Here is a 25524-nt window from a genome sequence, read left to right as displayed (position 1 = left end):
AAGATATAGATTTCGATAACTGAAATATTACATAGGTAATCGATAAACACGACCCACACACCTTATATTATAGCCACACACTCATGTTTGGTGACGTGCAACTTTACAATGTACCTACAGGTTGGATAAAATTATAACAACCATTCCTTGTAAAACAATCTATTATTATAACTCTGTGAAAGCACCTATAGTCCGTTTACTTATGGTTTCTTTAAACGCTAGCGATAGTCTGAAAAATGGTTTCTTTCGCCGTCGTTGTCCCCTATTTGACATATTTCAAATTTTCCGACCGTTACAAAATGGCGGTCAACTCAACTAAGACTGATAAGCGGCCCTTTTTATTTTCTATTCAAACTATGCAGGAATGAAAGAGATGTAGCACACATAGGCAGCGGAAATACCTAAGAAGTTGGGTATATTTAATTTTATTTCGCGCCGGCATAATATAATCGAGAAGATGCCGGCCGAGTTGTCAGTTTTAAACTTGTCTCGCTGCGTTGAAGTGCTATTTTGGAACGCGCGAGTTACGTTGTTCGGTTTTCAAAAGCATTCGAATTTCGAATATCTAACTCGAAAGGAAAATCTCGCGGTTAAAAAAAGTATTTTATTGCAGCTTTTCTGTTATTTGTTGTAAATTGTCGTGTATTGTAAAACGTATCGATAATTATTGTTTTGGTTGGTCAAAGTGCATCGGTATTTTTGGTTTATTTGAAGATTCAGAGGTAAGATGTAAATCACCTAGTAGATATTTTCAATTTTTATAGGATCTAAAAATCTACATTTATATAGGTACCTCACTACCAACCTTTTGTTTTTTAAATCAAATTAACAGTTTTCATAATGGATCAAGTGTCACATGAATCATTACATTTACCTAATTATTGTCATCTCAAAATATTAAATAAAAAATATATTATAATATATTATAATATAGTACTTACTTACCTAGTTGTGAGGTTACATTAACAAAAAAAGATTTATTTTCTGAAGACCCATGTTTGGAGCACCGGACTGCTAAAAAATGTATTGTCAACGCATTAACACCTGTGTACCAATTTTCAAGTCTTTGAATATATGGGAAAATTTAACGTCACAGAAAAACGTTGTATTTTTTTCTATTATAGAGGCTACTGATTCTCAGTAAAGTATGGCACCCAGATTGTGATGAATGTGATGATTGTGAATTATTGCAAATATTTTAAAAACGTTTTTTCTAATTGGTAGGTATGTTTATGTTGTGTTATGAATAAATGTGTATATGTATTCAATAAGGAATGCTGCATTCTTAAATTTGTGTGAATTATTTATTCGATTTATTTGGCTGCATTCCTAATCGCTTTTTTGAATTAATATTGTCACTGGACATTTTATGATAACTTCTAGAAAGTTCTATCTTTCACTTCCAGCGCTGTTCATTAAACATTATAACACATTGATCAAGTTTTCTCTATTGAAGTACTCACTGTCTTGATGTAAGTGAGGCAAATGGATAGGTATATATTAATAATAATAATAATATGTTTATATATATTCAAAAAATGAAATTAATTCATATTGTGCAATAAACACATATATAGGAGATAGGTATTCATAGATAAATGTCAATTAATAGAGCAAAAGTTGTTTACAAAATACTGTGAATCGTTGAAACATTTTTTTTCAAACCATAGATACCTACTACTTTGTTAAATAGTTCAATCCAAGTTAAAACTCTATAGAGCAGTGGCGAAGGGTGGAGATAGGCTGTTAAGATCAGCCATAGATAATGCACACTAAACTTTGTAAATAATAGGGTATTCGTTTTCATTGAAATAAGACTACAATTTACAGAATTTACATTTGTAAATTGTAGTGTTGGTTCAATAAAAACAAATACGCATGACTAACAAAGTTTAATGTGCACTATTTACGGCGGATCTTACCAGCCTATCTCCACCCTTCGCCACTGCTGTCGAGACAATTTAAAATTTACCGTGCCTTAAACTTGCTTGTCAGTCAATACACTTATCATAATTATAATTACCGCCACCTCCCCCAGGAGATATCTGAAATATATCAATGATCAGTGGAAAACTACTTTTATTGAAAATCGGTGTTATTTACTTAATAATTTAAAGCTACTAAGACATTCAAATCCAAACAGAATGTTTTAGTTTCTGTCAGATAATATAATAATTTTAGTTGTTAATGATTACTAAAAGTTGGTTTTACTGCAACAAACTAGGAACCTACTTGTTACAGGCGTTACAGTGACATTCGTTTATTGTAAAATTTGTTGGAAGTTGATACCTGCTAAGTCTTATTGTGGACAAACGTAATGTGCTAGGAAACCATCTTAAAATCATTTAAATTAACTATCTCTTTTATTCAACGAATAATTCACAAGATTTTATGAATGTACCATTCTAATTATTGAACATACATAATTCTGAAAACACTCATTAGAAAATAGAAAAAATCTTTTTTGAAAAAAGTAAGACACCCGGCAGGAATCGAACCTGCGTCTATCGCGATACCCAAGAGACGCAGGTTTGATTCCTGACGAGTGCCTTACTTTTTTCAAAAAAGATTTTTTTCTATTGGCTATATTTTCTCATGAGTGTTTTCAGAATTATGTATGTTTAAAATCAATTGTTTTTTTAGCTTTGATAACATTGTTTTAAGTTAAATGCATCAATAAGTATGTACATTCTAACTATGAGATACATAATTTATGTACGAAAATGGATAGATATTAGGTATGTACTATAAGTAGATCTTTCACTTTATTGATATGATATTAACGTATAAATTTATTGAAACATTGAAAGAAAAATATCAAAAACAAAATAATCAAAATATAATGAGCCTTATTTTACCATTTTTCTGTAACTATTCGTGGTTGTTATCTATAAAGATAGGTTTAGTTGCAAAGTTGCAATATTAGTTACGTTGTATTCTGAAATATAAATATTCACAAAGTATCCAATCTGATCCGACCTAAGAATTGCGAATATTTGTCATGACAAACACTCTGGGGTGGTTGCCTCGTCAGAATGTATGAAAAATAATTATTTATCATCTTAAATACGTATATTCTCCGCAACCTGAGCGTAAAAACTCTATTAAATCATTAAAAAAAACAATCAAGCTTTGTAAACATCCTGGCAACATGTTGCGTCTGTAACAATAATAATTGTGATTTATCGCATAGACAAAATTTTCGCAGATTTCTCGCGGGCTTTCGCACACATGAAACAACCACTGAAGATAATATTATCAAATCATTATAATTGCGAATAGCACACTATAATGACTTTTATTACAATCTAATAATTAGTATAACACCATATTATATTGCTATTCGATTGGTCAAGTATTATCTATATAAATCAGCTGGTGTACATTACCAACATTGCATAATATAACCTACGATTTTAACACAAACTAGAGAAATGAGGTATGTTTGGAGACAAACACAAATGCCACTTCCCCTACATGGAAAATAGCAATTTTATTCATAGTAATGGGCAAATAGTTTGGATTATGAGGGTTTTCAGCATCTTTGATAATTATTAGAGGCAATATAAACATTTATGTGGAAATTAATTTACACGAAAACTGAATTCGTTGGTTTAGTCTAAAACTCTAAAATACCTGAAGCGATAATCAATCGAAAATGTAAACAATATTGTTTTAAAATTTGTGGCGTTTTCTCTGTCGGCAGTTTCCCACTTCGAAGAATGTTGGCGGCAAACAGTCTATTGGTCCAGGCAGGAGGCGAGGAAGATGCTCCCGTCGAGTTGCAGAGGATGTGGAGCCTGGCCAGGGCGCGACACTCGCTCTCTGGTGCTATGGCGCTGCAGGAGTTGAACACATTGGAACCATTCGTTCCAGCACAGGTAAATAGCTAAATATTATAATGATTGATAGTAGATATTTTAATTTACCCCCTCCATCCTTCATTCAAAGGTTTAACTGTTCAGCCATCTCTAAACAAACTATATATACCTACTCTATGTTAATTACTTTAACACTTTTTTGCTGTCAACAATTAATCCTTTCTGGATAGCCATCATGTCGATGAAACCGAAAATTACATATTTATATTCAGTAAGTTCAGTAAGAATCTACTTATTATAATCAAGGCAGGATCCGTTAGCAAACAGACATTTGCAACCAAATGTCATATTGGAATTTAAAAATTGTTTAAAACTTAATTAGTTAAGTAAATCGACATTTTTGATCGATTACACGTTTTTACACACGTATGTATTGTATGCGATTATAGTGTATGCATTACGTCTGTTTTTTCACGGACGTTTTTATTCATTTTATAATATACAATATATTATAATATAAATAATGACAATGCGAAGTTGACGATCTTTTTTGTTCTGATAAAAAAAAATCGATCTTGTATTGATGTTCAAGGCAATCAAATGCTCTAGATTTTGTATTATTACCTTTTTAGCTTCAATGAAAATAACTTACGCAAAAAAGTATATATATATATATATATATATATATACATAATATTATAATGTATATACTTGCTATGTGATATTTTGACAATATATTTAAATAATATTTATTGCGATTCTCAAATTGTAATCCCACCATGATGACTGAATCAGTGGCTATTTTAAAAGGTTGAATGAAATCGTGAAGTCGTGGGGAAGTTATAAATTTTACTTTGAATATATAAATATATGCAATACAAGTAGTTATAAAATTATATAATATATACTTATATATTAAATTCTTATTACTTATGTGCTCGGATTGAAATTAAAAAACATACAAAATGATTCCATCTTTCATAATAATATTTGAGCATTTTAAAAAAAGTACTGTATCTTGTAAAGAATAAATTGACCTCGTTATGTATAGTGTAACTAACGGATCACGTGACATATCCAATAAATAAGTTAATTCATAAAATAATGCATCGGTTTACAAACAAGTCTTACTGGCGGTTTATTATTATGATAATTATTGGTAACAACAGGTATTTATAGGTATACCATTTTAAGAAAAAGTAACAAGTGTTATAAATAGTATTAGTATTAGACAATATTTAGTTAGATGACATTCAATTAGGCCCGTTTCAGACGAGGTCGCGCTCGATATAATGTATGAGGCCTTTGTATTCGAATAAAGGGGCCTTTGTATTATGTTTATGAACGCCCCAGAGCTAATTAGTCAACGCATAATTTCTTGTTATAAATTATAACATAAAACTGGCTGCGGTAATAAAAACAAGTGTATCGGCGGCTTGAGAATGTAACGGCCGACGGAAAAGTGTACCGGACACGCTTTGACTCATTAGCTCTGGGGCGTTTATAAACATAATACAAAGCCCCTTTATTCGAATACAAAGGCCTCCTATATTATATCGAGCGTGACACTGGTGTCCCGTCTGAAACGGGCATTAAATACAATTTCCTGATTGTAAGCAGTGAATTAATTAAAAACGCTTTAATAAAACTTTTAAATAATTAGATTACATATGATCATTGGGACGATACAAATGCTGTACAGATAATATCCGGTATGCCGCAAGGAAAAAAGACACTGTTGCATCGTATCATATCATTAGAGTCATTAGACCATAGGCAACAGTTACGTAATGACAGTTACTTTGATGGTTACATGTAAATTGTACGTAAAACATTTCACCGTGGCACAGTTCGCCGTGAGCTTTCTTATCGGAAAGAGATGACCGTATGATATACGGTCTCCAATTTTATTAGATTCAATATTAACATTAATTCAATTTTCATAGCTGATTTTGGCAAAATTCATGAATTCAAGAATGAAAACCTAACCTAACAAAAAATCCAGTATATCGGCTATTTTCAAAATTTATTTGCTGCTGGTTTCCTGTAAAGTATAAACCGACAAGAACCGTGTTTTATTTAGACATGAATTTTATGTAAGTATTATACGACCCAAAGAGGTTGGACCGTCTTTACTATACGGCCATATAATCCCGATATAACATTTCACGGTGAAGTGTGATACAGCTAACTGCATACGTACAAGTTTCCGGACACATACTTTGATACGATACGTAGATATGCAACGTGTACATACTGGTAGATATATCTACCGCCCATTAGGGCTGGCCCATGAACCCGATTTATATTAAACGTGTAGGTGTAGGAATACAGTACTTATTCTTTTACAGGCTGTTCCTTTTTTGAATGCGTATGTGTGAATATATTTGGCCGTCAACTCTGGTTGCGCGATCTCTACCTCACTAAAGACTATTCCTGAAAATCTATCACCAAACGAATCATATTATTATGTATGCACTTGATTGTTTGTTTGACTAATTTTGTTACTGTTTTCTTTAGGAGCCTGCCGAGACTCCAAAGTATCTTCAGACATTTTCCGACGTAGAGAGCGACACTGAAGAATACGCATTTGAACCAGAAATCCAGGTTAGTATTTTATTAAATGTAATCTTGATAAATTAACAAGGCAGACGATTTTACCCGTATAGTTTGTTTCTTTCTACAGGTGAACCAACGTAACGAATCTTAATTTCTTTTTTATACAAATAGGTAAATACACAACAAATGTATATTTTACGAAACTGTACAGATAACCTATATCATAATAGTGCGAGTAAGCCTCTAGGATTCATCATGCGACAATCCAAAGCATTCAAGAATCCAAATGTCATACGTACACTCTACGTCTCATTAGTGCGTAGCATTCTTGAATATGGGTCGATTATCTGGTGTCCTTATGAGGTTTCCTATAAGCTTATTTTAGAACGCGTCCAGAAGAAATTTCTTCTGTGTCTTTATTTTAAGACATTTATCTATTTTCCTTTCGATAATTCGTCAAATGATTATTTTCCGACTGCCTTTCTACAAGGAATGCTTACTTTTCACTCTCTTGAATCTCGTCGGTCTCTTCTGCTCTTGAAACACGTTACACGAAACACGAGGCATGATTTCCAATCCTGGTGTCCTAATGAATTTGAATTTACACGCGCCTGTAAATTACCTACGTGGTCGCAGCCATGATTTATTCTGGATCGGAACCGTTTCCTCGTGTCAAGCCTATCAGCCACCATTAGCGAGGGGTGCTAAATTAGTAAATGCGCTCCCAAAGACATAGACATTTTCAATGATGTACTTTGCATTTTGTTTTTGAAACTTTATTTAACTGTATAAAATTCTGTTTTTTGTTTTCAAAAATTTATTTTTCTGTATTAAATTATTGTACTTAAGTATGTTTTGATTTAATTTTTTTCTGTTATTATTATTATTTTATTCTATATTCTCTTTTTCTCTCTTGTGAGGGTAATATTTGTTATAATGTAAATATCATGTTGTGTACGTCTTGAATTTGGATTTGTTATGTCCACAATGTTTTGTATTCTTAAATAAATAAATACATAATATTATCATTCAGTAATTTCCAAACGTTTTCGTTTCACGGCACACTAAAAATATACATACGTTACAACTTATAATTAATTACTAACAAAAATCTCGAGACATTTTTCAGCTTTTCCAAGCTGACGAAAGTGTCCCGTCCCTATCAGAATAATTTATAACACTATTTTTTCTCCGTGTTAATTTGTGAGATAGTTTCTTTTGAATTCGGATAGATGTATTAATTAAATAAAATTTTACGTACATTATTACACTATAAATTCATAATATAATGTTTGAGACTTTCACGGTTGTATTTTATCGTAATGGAGTCTTGGGTTCCACCGCGTGTACTTCTTCCTTCTTTCCTCGACGTTTCGGGCTCGTTGCAGAGGCCTATCTCTTGACAGTGGCCTCTGCAACGAGCCCGAAACGTCTAGGAAAGAAGGAAGAAGTACACGCTGTGGAAACCCAAGAATCTATTACTATAAATCCAAACTGGGAATATTGTTTATAGTATTATAGTACATATAGTAAGTATTCACTTACATTATATTTATTTATTTATTAATCAATATTTAAATAGGTATTATAAAATTTTTAAATAATTAAAGCAGGTTTTAACAAAAAAAAAATCATTATACTTAAACAAATAGTGAACTAATAATTATGTCGACATCTCCAAGCAGTCCTTTGATGTGTTGTAAATCGTATTATAAAGACAGTGTTATAAATTATAACATAACGAAGAGAGAGTAGTAATATTAAAATTATATTATTTTTTCTTCGACCAGAATAAAATATTGCATCAGCTCGGGAAACCCTGAAATATATTTAGACTTTGGATGTCCCTGTGGAGAATACGCAAGCAAGAAAGGTTACGCCGTCTCTCATTGCATCTTTCACTATTATGACGTTGTTACAAAATAAAAAGTTAATGAAAGGTGGATAATAATGACATCTTTGAGGCATTGAAGAATGCAGATTGCTAGTCTGACGGGCTGTCTTTAATTCTTGACGTCCAAGGTCTAGACGCCCGCCCACCTTGGTCGAGCAGTGATCACTCGCTTCGTGAATGTAATATATTTTAATATTGTTTCAGAGCGACACAATTTTCCGGAATTATCTTGATTTTTAAACTAGAATAGTAATCGCTTTGAAAATAAATCAACAGGAATTTCTAGCGGCGTTGGTGGATGTCGTGAATTGCACAATCATTTCAACTAACAAACTAAATAAAACTGGATACAATACTTAATTAGGTATTTTTTTAAGATAAGACGTATTTTTACAACGTTTTTATTAGGTCATATACTAATTTTCCGGTGGTTGTTTGTCCGGTACAAATCTTGCAATCGATTTTTAACTAACTTCCCGACTAGCTAGACATTTGAAACTTTTAGAATACATTATCAGAACACGATGCCAATGCATTTTTTTAATACTTTTAGCCATCTTTAAGTAGAATTGAATTCATTTTCAGTTAAATCTGTTTAGTATGAAAAGTTATTTCGGAAGAAATCTGTAATCCAATCCACTATTATTGGTTGCTAGGGGTCTGGGGTCCTAGCAACTAAATTATTAAAATATACGTGCGTTACTATGGAAATCAATATGAAATTTCATTATTATTTCTATCAGTAGAAATTTTTTGATCGTTTAAGCTAAGTTTATAAGATTCAACAGAAAAATTAAAAACATTGTATATAAAAAGTTATTTTTGTCTTGTAATTTTATTATAAATGTGTCAATTATTATTACATATTTTTTTAATGGAATTTTGTACCTACTTAATATAACCTATACATTGTGATTCGGTTGTTTTGACAATCTGTCTAATTATATTACGGAATAATTGTTAACTTCAAAATAACAGTGCTAGGCATGAATAATAATTGTAAAGTTAAGGGCCCACATGCGCCACGTAAATCAAAATGGAGTTTTTATGGTATTTTCATAAGCCTGGACATTCCTTAAACGTTGTAGATAATCTATTTATATAATTTTGAAACCTTATTATTCTTTATATTTATTTTAAACATTTGATGACTGCATAAAGTATTTTTATTACATAAAATAGGTAGTAATCTTTTAAACCTAATCTAATGTTTTAGAAAATAATCATATTTCAGTACATCCATGTGCAGTGGTGTTAAGATTTTTTATATTTATCAATTTTTAAACGCATTTATAAAACCATTAGTAACATTGATGTTAAAATTATATATAGTGAAATATTTACAATAAAAAAATATATTTATAATCTCTGTGATCCCAAATTTGACAAGAATTAGGCATTTTATTATTCAAAAAATGGGCACGATTAACACATTTGATGATAATTCTAAAGACACTGATTATAAGCTATGTCTTTGGCCATTCAAGTGTGATGGAACATCCTACGAATAATGATTGTTTCATAATAATTATTTACTTAAGAATAAGGTAGTATTATTTTGAAATATTCCAAAAATCTTGAAGCGATCCCAACATCGGTTGGTTAATTAAGGTAATTTAATACTTTGATTTAAAATACGAAAGCCGATTGCCAATTAGTATCGCCAATTTATAAAGCGCTTCATAGAGTATTGTAATAAAATAACCATTAGTTAAAATTCGTCGCAATTAGATAATATACATATAGCATAGGGGTCAGTGCACGTGGGCGTGATTCCCGAGAGATTCAGGTTCGCATCGTGCTGAGTGTCGTATTTTTTTCAGAAAGATTTGTACAGAAAGTGTTTTCAAATAATTATGTATTTACGTAATATGTCTGAATAAATTACGGTGACGCTTCCAAACACTACGTTTTCACTTTACAATATCCTGCATGTCCAAAAAGGTTTCTAAAGTATGCCTATTTTCTTACCAACAAGGTACCATCACTGCACCCTCTTCTAATAGCCGGGAAGGAGAGGCAATGAGTACCTACTTACATAAAATATTTTTCATGTTATGAACTTCTAACCCAAGTGTTATCGTAATGTCATCGATATTCATTTAGAAAAAAATATTACATTAGTCATTTTAAGTGGAATATCGATAACGGGTTTTTTTTCCATTAATGGAGTATGATTGTCGATTATTAGTATTTTATTAAATGTAATTTTGATATATTAACACAGCAGACCATTTTACCCGTGTAGTTTGTTTCTTTCTACAGGTGAACCAACGTAATGAATCTTAATTTCTTTTTTATTGGTACATAGGTAAACGCACAACAAATGTATTTTTTTCGAAACTGTACAGATACCTACATCATCCAAATCTCGAGACATTTCCCAGCTTTTCCAAGCTGACGAAAGTGTCCATATTGGAATAATTAAACAGTATTTTTTTCTCCGTGTTAAATTGTGAGAAAAATTCTTTTGAATTTGGATAGGTACATTAATTAATTGAAATTTAGTGTACATTATAAAAACTATAAATTCGTATAATGTTTGAGACTTTCACGGTTGTTTTTTTATCGTAATAGAAAATATTACATTAGTCACTTTAAGTGGAATATCGAATGGTTTTTTTTTCCATTAAATGAAGTATGATTGTCGATTATCAATCATTGAAAAACCATTAAATGAAATCTACACTCATATAGTGTTTGAAACCACTTGTGTTTCATAATTCAAAATACAATATTGTTAAGTGTTTTATCTTTATATGGACGATAGCGTCTGCTACATTTTATATAATTAGTAATAATCACAATGGATACTGAAGGAATTCATTACATTTTATTATAAGTAGGTACAACTATGTGTTTACAAAGTACCAACTTGTTAAAGCTTATCGTAATAGATTCTTGGGTTTCCACCTCGTGTACTTCTTCCTTCTTTCCTCGACGTTTCGGGCCCCTTGCAGAGGCCGAGCGATGAATCTCCTTACCCCTGGACGGTTTCACGTACTCTTGAACTGTCTTTCTTGATAATGGTCTCTGCAACAAGCCCGAAACGTCTAGGAAAGAAGGACGAAGTACACGCAGTGGAAACACAAGAATCTATTACGATAAAAAACAACCGAAAAACTCTCAAACATTATATTGATAAAGCTTCTACAAATAGTCATGGATCATCGGCAATGTTCGCCGCAAACCTTCGGTTTTGGCAATAAACCTAAAATGTGTAAGGGAATACCTCCTATTAATACATAGATAATAAAAAACAAAAAACACGTATGTATAATATTCATTTGTATTAATTAAATTAAAAAATATATAGTAGTAGATTATCCATCAAATATTAAAACTAATCATATATTATATTCTAAAGTCAATTTGATATGCTTCATAGCTTCACACAATACATTAGTATCAGAAATCCCTAAATAACTTCTACAATAAAATGACATCATTAAGTACCTACATATAAAATTATTATTCGCAATTTGCAATGAAATATATCAACATTAATAGCTACTTACACTAAATATAATATGTACCTACTTACATAAACCTGATAATTATTATGAAACTTCCCTAATTGTACCTAATACTTATCTGATCAAGAGCATTTATTGATAATGTTAATTCGATCTACATGTAGCTAGATAAATTTCCATTCATCCTACGAACGTGGGTCATTTCGATGATTTTTATCCATTAAAATAAAGTAGCCAATCTTACAGATATGGTGTTTACACTAGGATGTTTACGTTATGGATAATATTGCCACACTTAGTTGACTAAGCTACATTTAATTAAAATTTGTTATGATGAATATTGCTGATATTAAATGGTGCATAGTCCATGGTTTAAATGATCACAAATGTAATAGAGGTGGTACTAGGTTTTATGATAATAATTAATTTAATTAATAATAATAACAATTATTATAGCATTTATCTTTTGTCTATGTAGTTTGAAGGTATTAGGGTATTCTCTGCAGTGGATTCAAAGTTCAAATTCTTTCTTTTCTATTAAAAAAGCGATCTCTACCTTACTGTTAACCAGTACGACGTAGTTTTGACCGTATGGACATTAGATTCTCCAGTTATGATATTCGAGTCCCCCTCCATATTATTCTGTATGATAAGTTATAAGAGGTGTTTTAATATAGGTACGTCTTGATACCAATTAGCGCGATAAATGCCTAAATCTCCTATCAATAATCCTGTAATTGATAGAATCAAGAAGAAAAACGCGTATGTAATAATAGTTGTAACTTTTAAATGCGACAATCGAGGAATACTACATCGCGATGCACAACAAAACAAAGAATTCCACGAATCATTACATAGTAAAGAATGTACCGTTGCTTGACTCTGCGTGGCTGGAAGGATAGAAGGTAAAAAGTCGGGAAATAGTTCTTAAAAACGTCTAACCTAATTCGCCGTATTTTTTGCGCCAAGTACGAATACCTAGTTTTACTCGTATATATCTTATATCTCGCGTGAAAAGCAAAATATAATTAATAACTGAGTTCCCCAAATCCGTGGTTTTAACAAAAGGGACAACAAACCTCCTAAATAAAGCCTTCCATATCAGTCTGTATTCATTATAAAATAGTTGAATTAGGAGAGTTTTAAGGGAATGATAGTGAAGGTAAATCCATATAGAATCGTTGTAAGCAGGGCTCGAAATGGACCGGAACGCACCGGAGCGCTGTTCCGGTTCATAAAATCTCCAAAATTATCGCTCCGTCTCGTGGAAAAATTAATTTGCCCGCCTGAGCAAGATATGTCATATAATAAAAAATCGACTTATTTTTATAAAATGCATATACAATTAGATAACAACGTTAATATTTTCATAAAATTATTGAGCGCTCCGGTTCGTAAAATTTTCCATTTTGAGCGCTGGTTGTAAGCTACATATCCAGATGGGTTAAAACGCAATTTTCCTGCAAAACACGTAGATCGCAAATGTGCGGATTCCATAAGGCATAAACAATAAAGAAAATGAAATTCCTCTCCCTTGCCAGACATAATTCAATCAGCGTGTCTCGCTGATTTGATGTTTGTTCAGGATAATGTTACGAGATGTAAAATCTCGCACATAACACGGCATAACAATATTATTTGATGAGTAGGTAGTGACAGCGAATGGACTTTGGCACAATGTTGGACTTGGAGCTTTTGGTCACATGGGAATATTACTGTTGTGTCTGGGGCTCACTTGATATATCCGCGCGGAACGTTAAAAATACATTTCAAAAGCTTTAAGCACACACCTCCTGCGCAATTCCATTACTAGATTTCACACGCCGTGCACCCAATAAATTTTATTGTCAGACAATATTTACTACCGCTTCGCAATCAAAACTAAATAAATAAGGTATATTGGTAAACCATTTGTTTATTGAAAAGGGGATGTGTACCTGTCAGTGGCGAACGGTGGAGGTAGGCTGTTAAGATCCGCCAAAAATAGTGCACACTAAGCTTTGTCAGTCGTACATATTTGTTTTCATTGAAATGAGACTACAATTATTTACAAATGGTGTAAGTTAGTTTTAAAAATTCAATTAAACCCTGCGAAACCAAGCCATAATAGATAATAGTCAAAAAATACTGATCTATCTATAAAATAACTAAAATTATGCAATTCAATAATACAAAGCTTTGGATATTTTATAGATAGAATAATATTTTTATCTATAATAGTTTGGTTTAGAAAGGGCTTAATGAATTTAAAAAATTAACCAACGATATGTTTAATTATTATGTATTCTTAATTCAACGAAAACAATTAAGTATGAATGAAAAAGTGTGCACAATTTTGTTGTATCCCCCTAAATATACCAACCAAAAATCTTATGGTTTTGTTTAGGCAGGGTTTAATTGATTTTTAAAAACCAACCAACACCATCTGTAAATTGATGTCTTAGTTCAATAAAAACAAATAGGTATGACTATATGGTAATTATCGCTACGTCATATGCAACACCCATTACTTGGGTACATCGCGGTTATTCATTCATATGCCTTCCAGTATTCAGAAACAGAAGACAGAAGTTATTTTGGCCTATCCACTCATATTGTTGAGTTGTGGCCACAGTAATCCAGATTTTCGAACATAAAAATATTACTTACGAAATTTCGTCGGTGTGTTGTAAAAATGGCGCATCAACCAGTTTGGCGAAATTGAGATATTATGTATGTACCTCACTAGCTTTGTTGTGTAAAAACAGCGAATTTATATCTCCACAGGAAAGTACTTAAAAACGATAATCGTGTTAACTTAGTGTAACGAATAAAAAGCGAATGTGACGTATTAGGCGTTTTAAAATTGTATATTATAAAGCCTATCATAAAGACAGTATTCTTTATAAGGTTTATTATAAACTTGTTAGACATTTATAATCATCCACAGGTAAAATTAATAAATAAATGTAAAAAGTTAAAAACCCTCCTCCTGTATAATAACATTTTGGTTAATTCGACCTTTTTACAAAACATGGACAATATGAACAAGCAAATTTCAGCTGATATCTGAGTGATGTCGCATAATTTATTCAATTGGCAATATTGTTGCTTCGGCTAAATGAGATGCAGATTTTAGTAGCGTCGAAGAAACAGGCGCCTATGTGCCAATTAACGGACGTCGCGACGCCCGGTGACGTGACACTTCAGTTGCAGGGCCGGTCAACATCAATATACATTTAATATATTTTATTAATTCACTACTTAACTATTATACTTGATTTATTTCTACTCTAACGAGTGGAATAGCACTATGGACAATATCATTTTTATTGATTTAATGTTATTATAATATTATAGAAATGTAAGTCGCTGTTTCCAGTCATAAATGTATAACACAAGAATAAGGAGTTATTTCGACTATAATCGATTAACTTATTCATTGTATTTACTTGATATCTGGTTAGAATTCTATTTTATAAAAAAAATACTTCACGAAGTACATTTGCGGTTTAATGTTGTAATCAGTTATGCTTTATAATTAAAACTCGGGCTGTGATAAACCTGACAACTTCATATAATATTATTTATAATAAATTATCATTATGTTATTCTTATTTCCAATGGTGAAGGATCTAGTGATAAAATAACTTCCTCTGAAACCAAAAAGTCGGTTAATATTGTCTTACTCTATACTCACTCTATAGGTGTAGAGACCCATTAGCTTTACCTTTCTTCTTCATCTTGAATATAAATCAATATTTTAGCTAAACTATTCATATTTAAGATACATTCTCAGATGTTAATTCGATAACAGAGTTTGATTCGCAGAACCCATTCACTGCGTCCAACGCAACTGGTGCGTTGCCCATCAGGTGACCATTAGATATAATTAACACGTTATTTAAATGTGGTAATAAAATAATAAATAAAATGTCCGCAGCAAATTAAATGAGTTGCATCCAATAAACCCCGATTTATGTATTGTTTGTTTTTATAAATTTAAAATCAATTTGACTAAGTGAGCTTTTTTTAGTAAATAGGTACTGTATATACACGAGATTTGAGAATACATTTTTTTACAATAATTATATTAATAATAATTTGTATAAATATTCAACTTTTCAACATATTATAATATTATTTCGTTAGAATTCATACATGTTTTTTGCCATAGGTGGCCCCACGTTGGGCGCCACTTTACGTTTTCCAATTATACAAACCGTCTAACTAAATTGCATGTTGCATCTATTGGGCCATCCTATACGTTATGCCTGTTACTAAAATGACATCGTTTGGAAACAGCTGCATTCCTACACGACCCTGTCAGAGGAGTCTTTCTTGTTTCTAAAAATAATCCGCGCGGCTTTATATGCTAATAGATGCGAGAACTTGCAATCTTTGTCGGATTTAAGTTATACCAACTGGAAAACCTAATACCAATGTTATTTTTATGGGAATATTTTAAAAGCTATAAGAATATGAACCGAAACTTTAAGGCAGTCATTGTGTACATAATCTTATAATGTCGTATTGCTGTTATGAGCTATAGGTAATACTATAATGAAATATAAACTAAACACCTACATTTTTTTTATCGTGCTCACCTTTTTTCACAATTCGTGTAACATTTCACTCTAGAAAGAAAAAAAGGGCTAAACCCTCAGTTTTTTAAAATAGGTTTTATTGCATAATAACATTGTTGGCGACTAAATATACGGTTTGTCCAAAGGATGTAATCTACAAATGCCGATTTATTATCTAAATTTAGCTAAAGATTTAAAAAAAAAAAATAAGAAGGAAGTGCCATGGGAAAAACGACTTACCATCACTTACCAAATTATTAATTATCATACATTTTAATATGATGTCTTATTTTGTATTTTAACTTTGACTGAAAACCATAATAAAAACGTTTTTGTGCCTCCTGTAAAATTTAATTTGTGTGGATTACGCCCTTTTTCCTTTCTAAAGTCGTAATACATTTGGATCCATGCTCTGAATCAAATACACGTCAAATGAAAATAATATTTAAATTTCTAGCCACGGAATACGAAGTTGCGAGTACGTCATCAGATACTGTCAATATTCCGTAACGGATATCACAAATTAAATAAGGGGAGATTGATTATGTATTGCTTATTGAAGGGGGGTTTTATAACCTCTAACTGCCTGCTTAAGTGCTAAATGTTAACAACATAATACTTTTCTTTCTAATACAATATTATGTATTGTATCAAGTAGGTATGTACTTAATGTGCATATAAGCTGTGCTTAATGTGCTCTTTTTTTGTGGAATAATGTAAAAAAAAACTATCAAGACATTCTTTGGCTACCGACCAGATACTAATTTTAAACACACTGTTGTTATCAAACAGTAATAAGTAAAAATGGATACTTTCTTATCACTACCTAATAACAGAACGTCTCAGTTTTACTAGATAAAAATAATTTTTCAAAATTCTGATCTTATAAATAACACGTCAGAAAATAGAAAGATGTTGAAGTAAAAGTAACCGTTGGTCTTTGAATCAATAATTACAATTATGGCGCTGTGATTTCGAAAAGAGACCCATAGATGGACCGGACGACGCCACAAGCGCCATGGAGATGGGTGAGATGTTAACTCCGTAATTTTTATCTCTCACAGTATTACAGCCAGTCAACTTAGTCTGATTTGCTCTGACCCTTTTGATCCTACATGTCCTCTATGATGGAAACTAAGCACCTTACACTATCGAGATTCGTTTCTAGTGATAAGTGTGGTTTCTAGTTGTCAAATATGATAACTACCTGAACTGAACTAATTCTTTGGCAAGTTCATCTGGTTATTTGGTCGAGCGATTCCTCTTATCTTGTTAATCTATTTTCGTGCACCGTTTGAAGTATTCTCTATTATTATTGATTAATTCTCTGTGAACACTGAATAAATACTATTTTATAAATACAAACACACTATACGATTATTATTACGCACTATATTAATGAAAGTATATCTCAAAAGAGTTCTGAATTTCTTTTCGTGAGCAGAAACTTCGAGAGTCTACATAGTCTAAATCTCTAAATAGTCGTAATATCGAGTGAACAGAAAAATGCAGGGATAGGGAGAGACATAACCAGAATATTTAAAATGAGGCACGATTCTCAACGGAAACGGAAACTGAAAATAATATATACCTAGGCACAAAGGTACTACACCTACACCATAAAACCCTATTTAATTAATGTAAGGTTAGTAAAGAGGTAAAATACCAGCTAGAAGCGTAACAGAAATCAAGACTATAGCTACATGACCATCACCAAGTGCCTACATCAGCTGTGATTTGGAAATATTTACATTTTGATCAACGTTTTAACTACTTCCATGATTCACGCAACAAAACATAGTTTTTAATTTTTACTCAAAAAATACTAGACTTGATGAAACTTACACAGTTTGACTATACTTTGGTTCTAATTTCCTTGAGATATTTTTTCGTTTACGATACGATAACACACTTGCAACAATTCACCAGGAATAGGTAAAGTAGTCAGATAGCAAAGGTTGCGGGGGATCGCATAGAACCAACCGTTGTACCCACGCAACAAATTATTAATAAATAGAATTCCGATAGGCTATATACCAATTTACCAATACAGTAAATTTTCATGCAGGATTTTGAATGTGTGAGTGTCCTACGAAAATGAGCCACGCATTATAGACGTGCAATAGTGTGTGTAATACACCAATATTAAATAAGCGTCAATGCATAATCCGAGACACGTGTTTAAGTTTATCCCGTATTCTTCCTTACTCGAGATCGGTTGCCTGCTTCTCCTTACCCGTTAGGTATTTCAGTTCCCATTATTGCTTAGTTCCCTGGCTGTACCTATATCTCAATAATGTGAAATATTTAATTCAAATCGAATCTGTCTATTCTTCTTCATTCCGTGAAGTTGTCTAGTTTTTATATCCGTATTTACGGGGAATATTGCTTGTTTTAATAAACTAACAATACAAATGAACAGCTATTTATTATTTAAGTGTTTTCAATCGTGATTCAATATCAATGGCGGACAAGAAGCGGTCATAGTAACCCGGGTAGGAATATTTATTTCCCAGAAAACTAAACAAATGTGTTAGTATTATATGCAATAGCAATAAAAGTCTCAGACACGCGACTGAAAGCAGCTAATCAATAATAATTGATAAGAGTTCATGAAGATCAATAAACGCGTCAGAAATTAATTATTGAAAAATTTATAAGTTCAGAGATCAGTGGACCGAAGCAGAGTTAAACCCGGAACGATAATATTTTTATTAGTGATCGCTGATCATAGTTTTTCATTTCTCGTAAATTATTCTCGCCAATGTTGTTTATTTTCTCCACACTACGTCAATGCATTTTTATTGGAAAATGCTCACACTGAATATTATTATTGTAAGTGCCTACATTAGTCATCGTTTTAGTTTAAATTACAAAATAGGAAATAGATTATTGCATTTATTACAATATTCATCATCATTACTTTTTCTAGTCAAGAACCCCGATTAAATATAATTAATTATATTATGTCAAAAAGTTCATTAAAGCGTCAATCCGAGGCGAAAGATCTTGGGATAATTTTTGATTCTTAATTATCTTTTCATTCGCATATTACTTCTACAGCTATAAGTGCGAGTAAACTTCTAGGATTCATCATGCGACAATCCAAACCATTCAAGAATCTAAATGTCATACGTACACTCTACGTCTCATTAGTGCGTAGGATTATTGAATATTGGTCGATTATCTGGTGTCCTTATGAGGTTTCCTATAAGCTTATTTTAAAACGCGTCCAGAAGAAATTTCTGAAAGAAGATTATTTTCCGACTGCCTTTCTTCAAGGCATGCTTACTTTTCACTCTCTTGAATCTCGGAGGTCTCTTCTGCTCTTGAAACACTTTTGCCTGTTATCGCGAGGGATGGTTTTCAATCATGGTATCCTAATGAATTTGAATTTACATGCACCTGTCAATTACCTACGTGGTCGCAGCCATGATTTATTCTAGACCGAAACCATTTCCTCGTGTCAAGCTTGTCAGGCACCATTAGCGAGGGGTGCAAGACTAGTCAATGCGATCCCCAAAGCCGTAGACATTTTCTGAGACGTGCTATGTATTTTGTATTCGAAATTTTATTTTTCTGTATAAAATTGTACTTAATTATCTTTTTTTTAATTCTTTATTATTATTATTATTTTATATAATAAATCTCTTCTTCTCTTGTGACGGTAATATTTGTTATAATACAAATCTCATGTTGTGCACGTCTTGAATTCAGATTTGTTATGTCTACAATATTTTGTTTTCTTAAAGAAATAAATAAACATTGAAATGAAGTATCATTTAACGGTGTCATAAAAAAGTATTAAAAACGCAGTATTTTGCGCGAATCCTACATGACGTGTTTATTGGTCTCATCACTTTTCGATTTCAATTTTCTAACCGTCCCTGCATTGAACACCTAACCTGAAACTTCCTACTGATTGCGGTAAAGTCTAGTAGTTTTTGTGTATATAAGTACTCCCCTTGGTCAGTCGATAATAATCAATAGGGAAATCATGAACCATGTGACCTGGCCATGAATAATAACGAAAAACTACATGTAACCGGTTTGGAAAATGTGTTAGTTTTCATATTATTCTGGTTAATTCCAGTTACTTTTAACTGCGCATTGTAACGAGTACCTTTATCTTTGCAGCATACGGAAATAAGTATATCTTAAAGCTATAATTATATCCTTATCATTATTATTATTATTATTATAACGGTCCAAGTCTAGACACACTTGACTGATAATGATAATAATATACTCGTAAATATATAATGAGAACCCTTTTTATCAAATTTAAAGTTTTCAAGATAACATTCGAAGTAGGTTTATTAAATTTATACTTTAAAAAGTTATACAAATAAAATTTATATTTTATCCGCGCCGTGGTGGAATGTCAAAACTCCTGATCCTGCGGTGTAAACGTGTGGCTGTTTTCGTCAACTAAATGATTTATATTCCAATGTCAAAGATAGAGTTTGTTATAGACATGCCATCATAAATCGTCTGCTTCATGTAAAACTCCCACTGCTCTCAAAAGTTGTAATATTTGCATTCGTTCCTACATTCGTCGCCCTTTTTAATGTGCCACCCCTATTCAAGGCATGCCTTGCCTACCCCCACGGGATGTCACTGCATTAACTGCTTCATTTCCTGATGCGTGTATGTTAAATTAGGTAAAACGAATACTTCAATTTTAATTGTTGATTTATGTTACAACCGCAAAATTCAGTTGATACAAAATCATAATTCGGCCCCGATCGGATAATACGCATACTACAGGTTCGTAGGCAGATGGCAACTACTGTATTCCGTGTTCCTTGTCGTAGATATTCACTACAAACAGGGAACTCAGACATGATGAGAACTGAAATACCTAACGGGTAAGGAGTAACAGGTAACCGATATCGAGTAAGGAATAAACCGGGATAAACTTAAACACGTGTCAAGAATACGCCGTACGTCGAATACTGACAACTGCTCTCGGCTTATGCATTGACACTCATTTAATATTGGTCTATTACGCACACTATTTATTGCACGTGCATAATGCGTGCTTCATTTTCGTAGGACACTCACACATTCAAAACGCTGCATCAAAATGTAGAGTATTGAATACTGCCTATCGAAGTTTTATTATTTTATTATCTTCTCTGTGTAGATATACGACAATTATTGCACAAAAGTTTTTCACTTTATTTTAACATGGAACATGTTTTACTCATGATCTCCGACGCAAAAGCGTTACGAAAAATAGACGTAGAATAACTATATATGCGCAGCCCGCGCCCCGCGCCGATTATTTTCATTTTACGTTCAGTAGCCTACATTTTTTGCGACGTATTGTATGTCTGTTATTATTACTTTTTTAGTTTTATTATTGTAATTCCTATATCAGAAAAGTAAAATTGTTTGAATCCTTTGGATTTGGTTACTTTCACAATAAATTTTCTTTCGAATTTGGACAACCAGCATTCAGAGAATCAGTAGGCAAAGCATATTCCATGTTTAATAATTTTAGCCGCCTGGGTTTAAGTTATCATCATCCGAAGGAAAAGCCCCCCCCCTGCGAGGCGCAAAGCGCCGAGTTTTAACAAGTAGTGTGTCATGCTTGCTATAGATCTACCATCATAAATTGGCGTTTCAGCGAGGGCGCTAGTATGACATTGAGAATTTTACCATAACTAACAAAAAAATAGTAATTTATAATTTATTATTGGTAGTAGATTTCTGTACAAATATTATGCAATCCATAATTCGAGAAACATGTTGTAAAATTAAATGGCATTTATAACAAATTTATCCTCGATAAAGAATTTTAGTTTCAAATTCGACCGGCTGCCAACTTACGATGGTAGATCTTTAATACTCGTCGCCTCTACAGAACAACATCACGTTACCTTTACATCATACTCGTACAAACATAAACATCTCATAACAAATATTATTTGACCGAGTTGTACCTATTCTTGTTGTTTTTTTGTCGCCTTCTACGTCATGCAATAATATTTAAATTGCCAATTTATTTTCAATTCGTACCTACAATCTGCTGTGCTGTTTATTGTATTTTGATTCTGTCACTGCAAAATTAAAGGACCACAGATAAATAATAATTGATCAATTGGACAATTTAAAGTTGGACTTTCTACGATGCGTATTTTATGGCGAATTATTTGTTATTGTCCGTAGTCAAGCGTACCATACCTAGCATCTACGCCAGTGGTTCTTAACCGGTACACCGCAAGCTTCTTGCAAGTGCACCGTGAAAAAAATGATAAAAGCAGAAAAATCCCCGAAATAAGATAGAAATAAAGTACTTCGCGAAATTATGAAAGCCGACGAAAGATCTACTGTGATAACGACTTTAATGAAAACATTGCCGAGGGAATTATTTCCGTTATAACAGAACGTTTAACTTTATTGGAAGAAAAGATTGCATATTACTTTCCTTCCGTAAATATAGAAAATTATTACTGGACACGAAATTCATTTGCTACGATTAATACGAATTTCCGTACCAAGAAGAAGAATAATTGGTCACCTTGTAAATGGATCGTAAAAATTAAAATTTCTGAAATAACTATGGAGGAATTTTTGATTTCTGTCAAAGATAAAAATATCCTGCTCTCTATATGGGGGCACTGAAAATCTTGTTACAGTTTTCAACATTTCAACATCATATTTATGTCAGCTCGGTTTCTCCACAATGACTAAAATAAAAACTAAAAAACGAAAAACATTTACGAATGTAAACGAAGAATAATAATTGAGGGTAGCTATATCAAATATTCGGCCTAATATTTCTGAAATCTGCAAAATCAGACAAGCTCAGCTATCACATGTATTAATTTTCACATCAAATAAATTCCATTTTGTTAAGGGTCATTTTAGTTACAGTTTTTCCATATATGTATAGGTAATATATCTTTTCTTTGATATTTTTTTCTTCGACTGTTATGTAATCTGTTTTGTGTAATTTGTAATAAAAGTTATGTCCGCATATTTTCCTTCGTTTTCTGACCGTTTGATTTTGGTGCACTGCAATTTTTCCTTATGACCAAAAGTGCAGCGTGACTTAGAAAAGGTTAAGAACCACTGATCTACGCAGTGAAGTAATAAATTAATATATATTATGTACTACTGACAACACTGACAGTCAATGATACTATTAATTTTATTCAAGACGATATTGTTTGCTTATTAACTTCGTCTTGCATTAATTCGTTTCCAGCAGCCATCGATGGAAGCAGCTATCAGTGACGAGGGGTGGAAGTAGGCTATTAAGATTCGAGATAAATAATACACACTTTTTTAGTCATAATTTTTTGTTTTCGTTGAATTAAGAATACATAAATTCATTAATCCCTCCCTAACCAAACCGTAATCGATAAAAAAATATTCTTTTATCATTAAAATATCTAAAATTATATTATGGCTTAATTTTAGATATTTTATAAATAAATGATGTTTTTTTTACTATTATCTACTACGGCTTGGATAAGGCAGGATTTAATTGTATTTAAAAACTTACAAACACTATCTACACATTATAGTCTTTTAGTTCATTGAAAACAAGTACGTTTGACTGTCAAAGTTTACTGTGCACGATTTCTATCGGATCTTAACAGTTTACCTCCACCCTTCGCCACTGGCAGCTATGATATACAATATTTATTTTTTAGTAGCACATTCAGTGACGTAGGCTAGGCGCACTACCTGATTTTGAGACCCTCTACGATAAAAAAAATAAGAATCTAAATTTAATTTTCCAAAAAAAAATGCATTTGAACTTTCTTTATATTTTTGTATAAGTAGGTAATTTAATAATTTTATAACTGATTTGATCAGTTTTTTTGACTAATATATTGCGTCATTGGCGTCAAAGAAAGTCGTCGCTGCATATTTTCATATTAGAATTAATAATGAAGGATCATCCCCTTATATTATTATCCTAAAACATTTTGGAAAACTCACCAATTTCTTATTTAAATACCATTTTGTTGATTTATAAACGATTTCACTCCAATTTTTAGAGGTGCCGTTAAAACATAGCACTTATTGTGACAATTACAACTAACTTATTGTAATTGTTACAAGTGCTAAAACTTCGATACAAAAAATGAAAAACTACCCTCGATAGCTGGCGATAGCGGCCGATAGCAGTCTTGTGTATAGAGTAGATACGCTGGACGAGGCAAAGATCCACATAGGATTGTATTGCGAGGAAGAAGAATAAGAATATTCGTATTTTGTTATAGATTTTATTTTCTTTAAATAAAAATTAAGCGTAGTTACGTAGGTATATATTCACGGCCAGTGGAGTCCTTAAATATAACAATGAATAAATTTAATTATGTTTACATTTTTTTTTTCAACTAAGTAAATTTAGTAAAACCTTCAGGTTATGAAAATGATTCAATAAATGTCTAGGTAATTCATTTATTTTTAGATATACCTACTGTAATATAATAGCAATAAAATTACTTGGCAAGCAACCAATCTAAGATCGTTGACTGACGGTTTAAGTAAGAATGCCTATACTAAAATATAGTAAACAACAAGAAATTCTTTCACCACGTTTTAAGCGTCATAAGAAAATAATAGATAATAAATTATGTACCTACCATTGGAGCAGTGCGAACTTTCGCATTTCAGTGATTCTCAATCTTTATTGGTTGGCGGAAGCTTCGAGCGCTTTAAATAATATTGGGCAACCCCTACTTGAATGACACATTAAAATTCAGAAGGGGTAATTAGAAAAAAGTGTGAATAAGTAAGCTTTGATTTAATCTTTGGCGAGCTCCCCTACCTATCGCTAAAGTTAAAGACAGTATGATACTCTCTAAAGAGTCTAAAGTAGTGTTTTCCAAATGGTGTTCGAGGCAAAATTAATGGTATCCATTGTATATTGTATGTTTAGCGATTTTTTAATACATCTTCTCGTATTATAGTTAGTTGTCGGGTTAGGAATATATTCGCATATTTCGAAATGTTAATACTTTCGTAGTGAAATAGCACCGCATGCGTTTTTTTTTACTATTAGAGCAAATTTGTATTTTGTGTTGATCCCACTTATCTGGTTGGTCCCCCCTGAGGTAGGGCCCCCAGGATAGAGTCCTGTCAGCCCCCCCCATAAGTAGACACAAATTGCCGCCCCTTTCTATCAATAGATTCAAGTTTTGTGTAATTTAATTAGCTTCTACATGTTATTAATCATCAAA

At 32.1% G+C, this 25524-nt stretch overlaps 1 protein-coding gene across 1 annotated transcript in view; it reads left to right on the top strand.

The window, feature by feature from the left end:
- The first annotated feature begins 474 nt into the window (after positions 1–474).
- Positions 475–25524, top strand: part of LOC147073646 (uncharacterized) — a 41029-nt gene continuing 15979 nt past the window's right edge. Inside the window, exons 1-3 of the mRNA XM_085944306.1 lie at positions 475–722; positions 3707–3881; positions 6342–6428. Of these exons, the coding sequence (XP_085800432.1) occupies positions 3723–3881; positions 6342–6428 (246 nt within the window). The 5' untranslated portion in view covers positions 475–722; positions 3707–3722. The remainder of the gene's footprint in view (positions 723–3706; positions 3882–6341; positions 6429–25524) is intronic.

This window comes from Rhyacophila brunnea, unplaced genomic scaffold, assembly GCF_057557595.1.
Source record: "Rhyacophila brunnea isolate RB1 unplaced genomic scaffold, BYU_Rbru_1.0 scaffold_17, whole genome shotgun sequence".
NCBI lineage: Eukaryota > Metazoa > Arthropoda > Insecta > Trichoptera > Rhyacophilidae > Rhyacophila > Rhyacophila brunnea.
The sequence above is the reverse complement of the archived record's forward strand: the minus strand, read 5'-3'. Positions and strand labels throughout refer to the sequence as shown.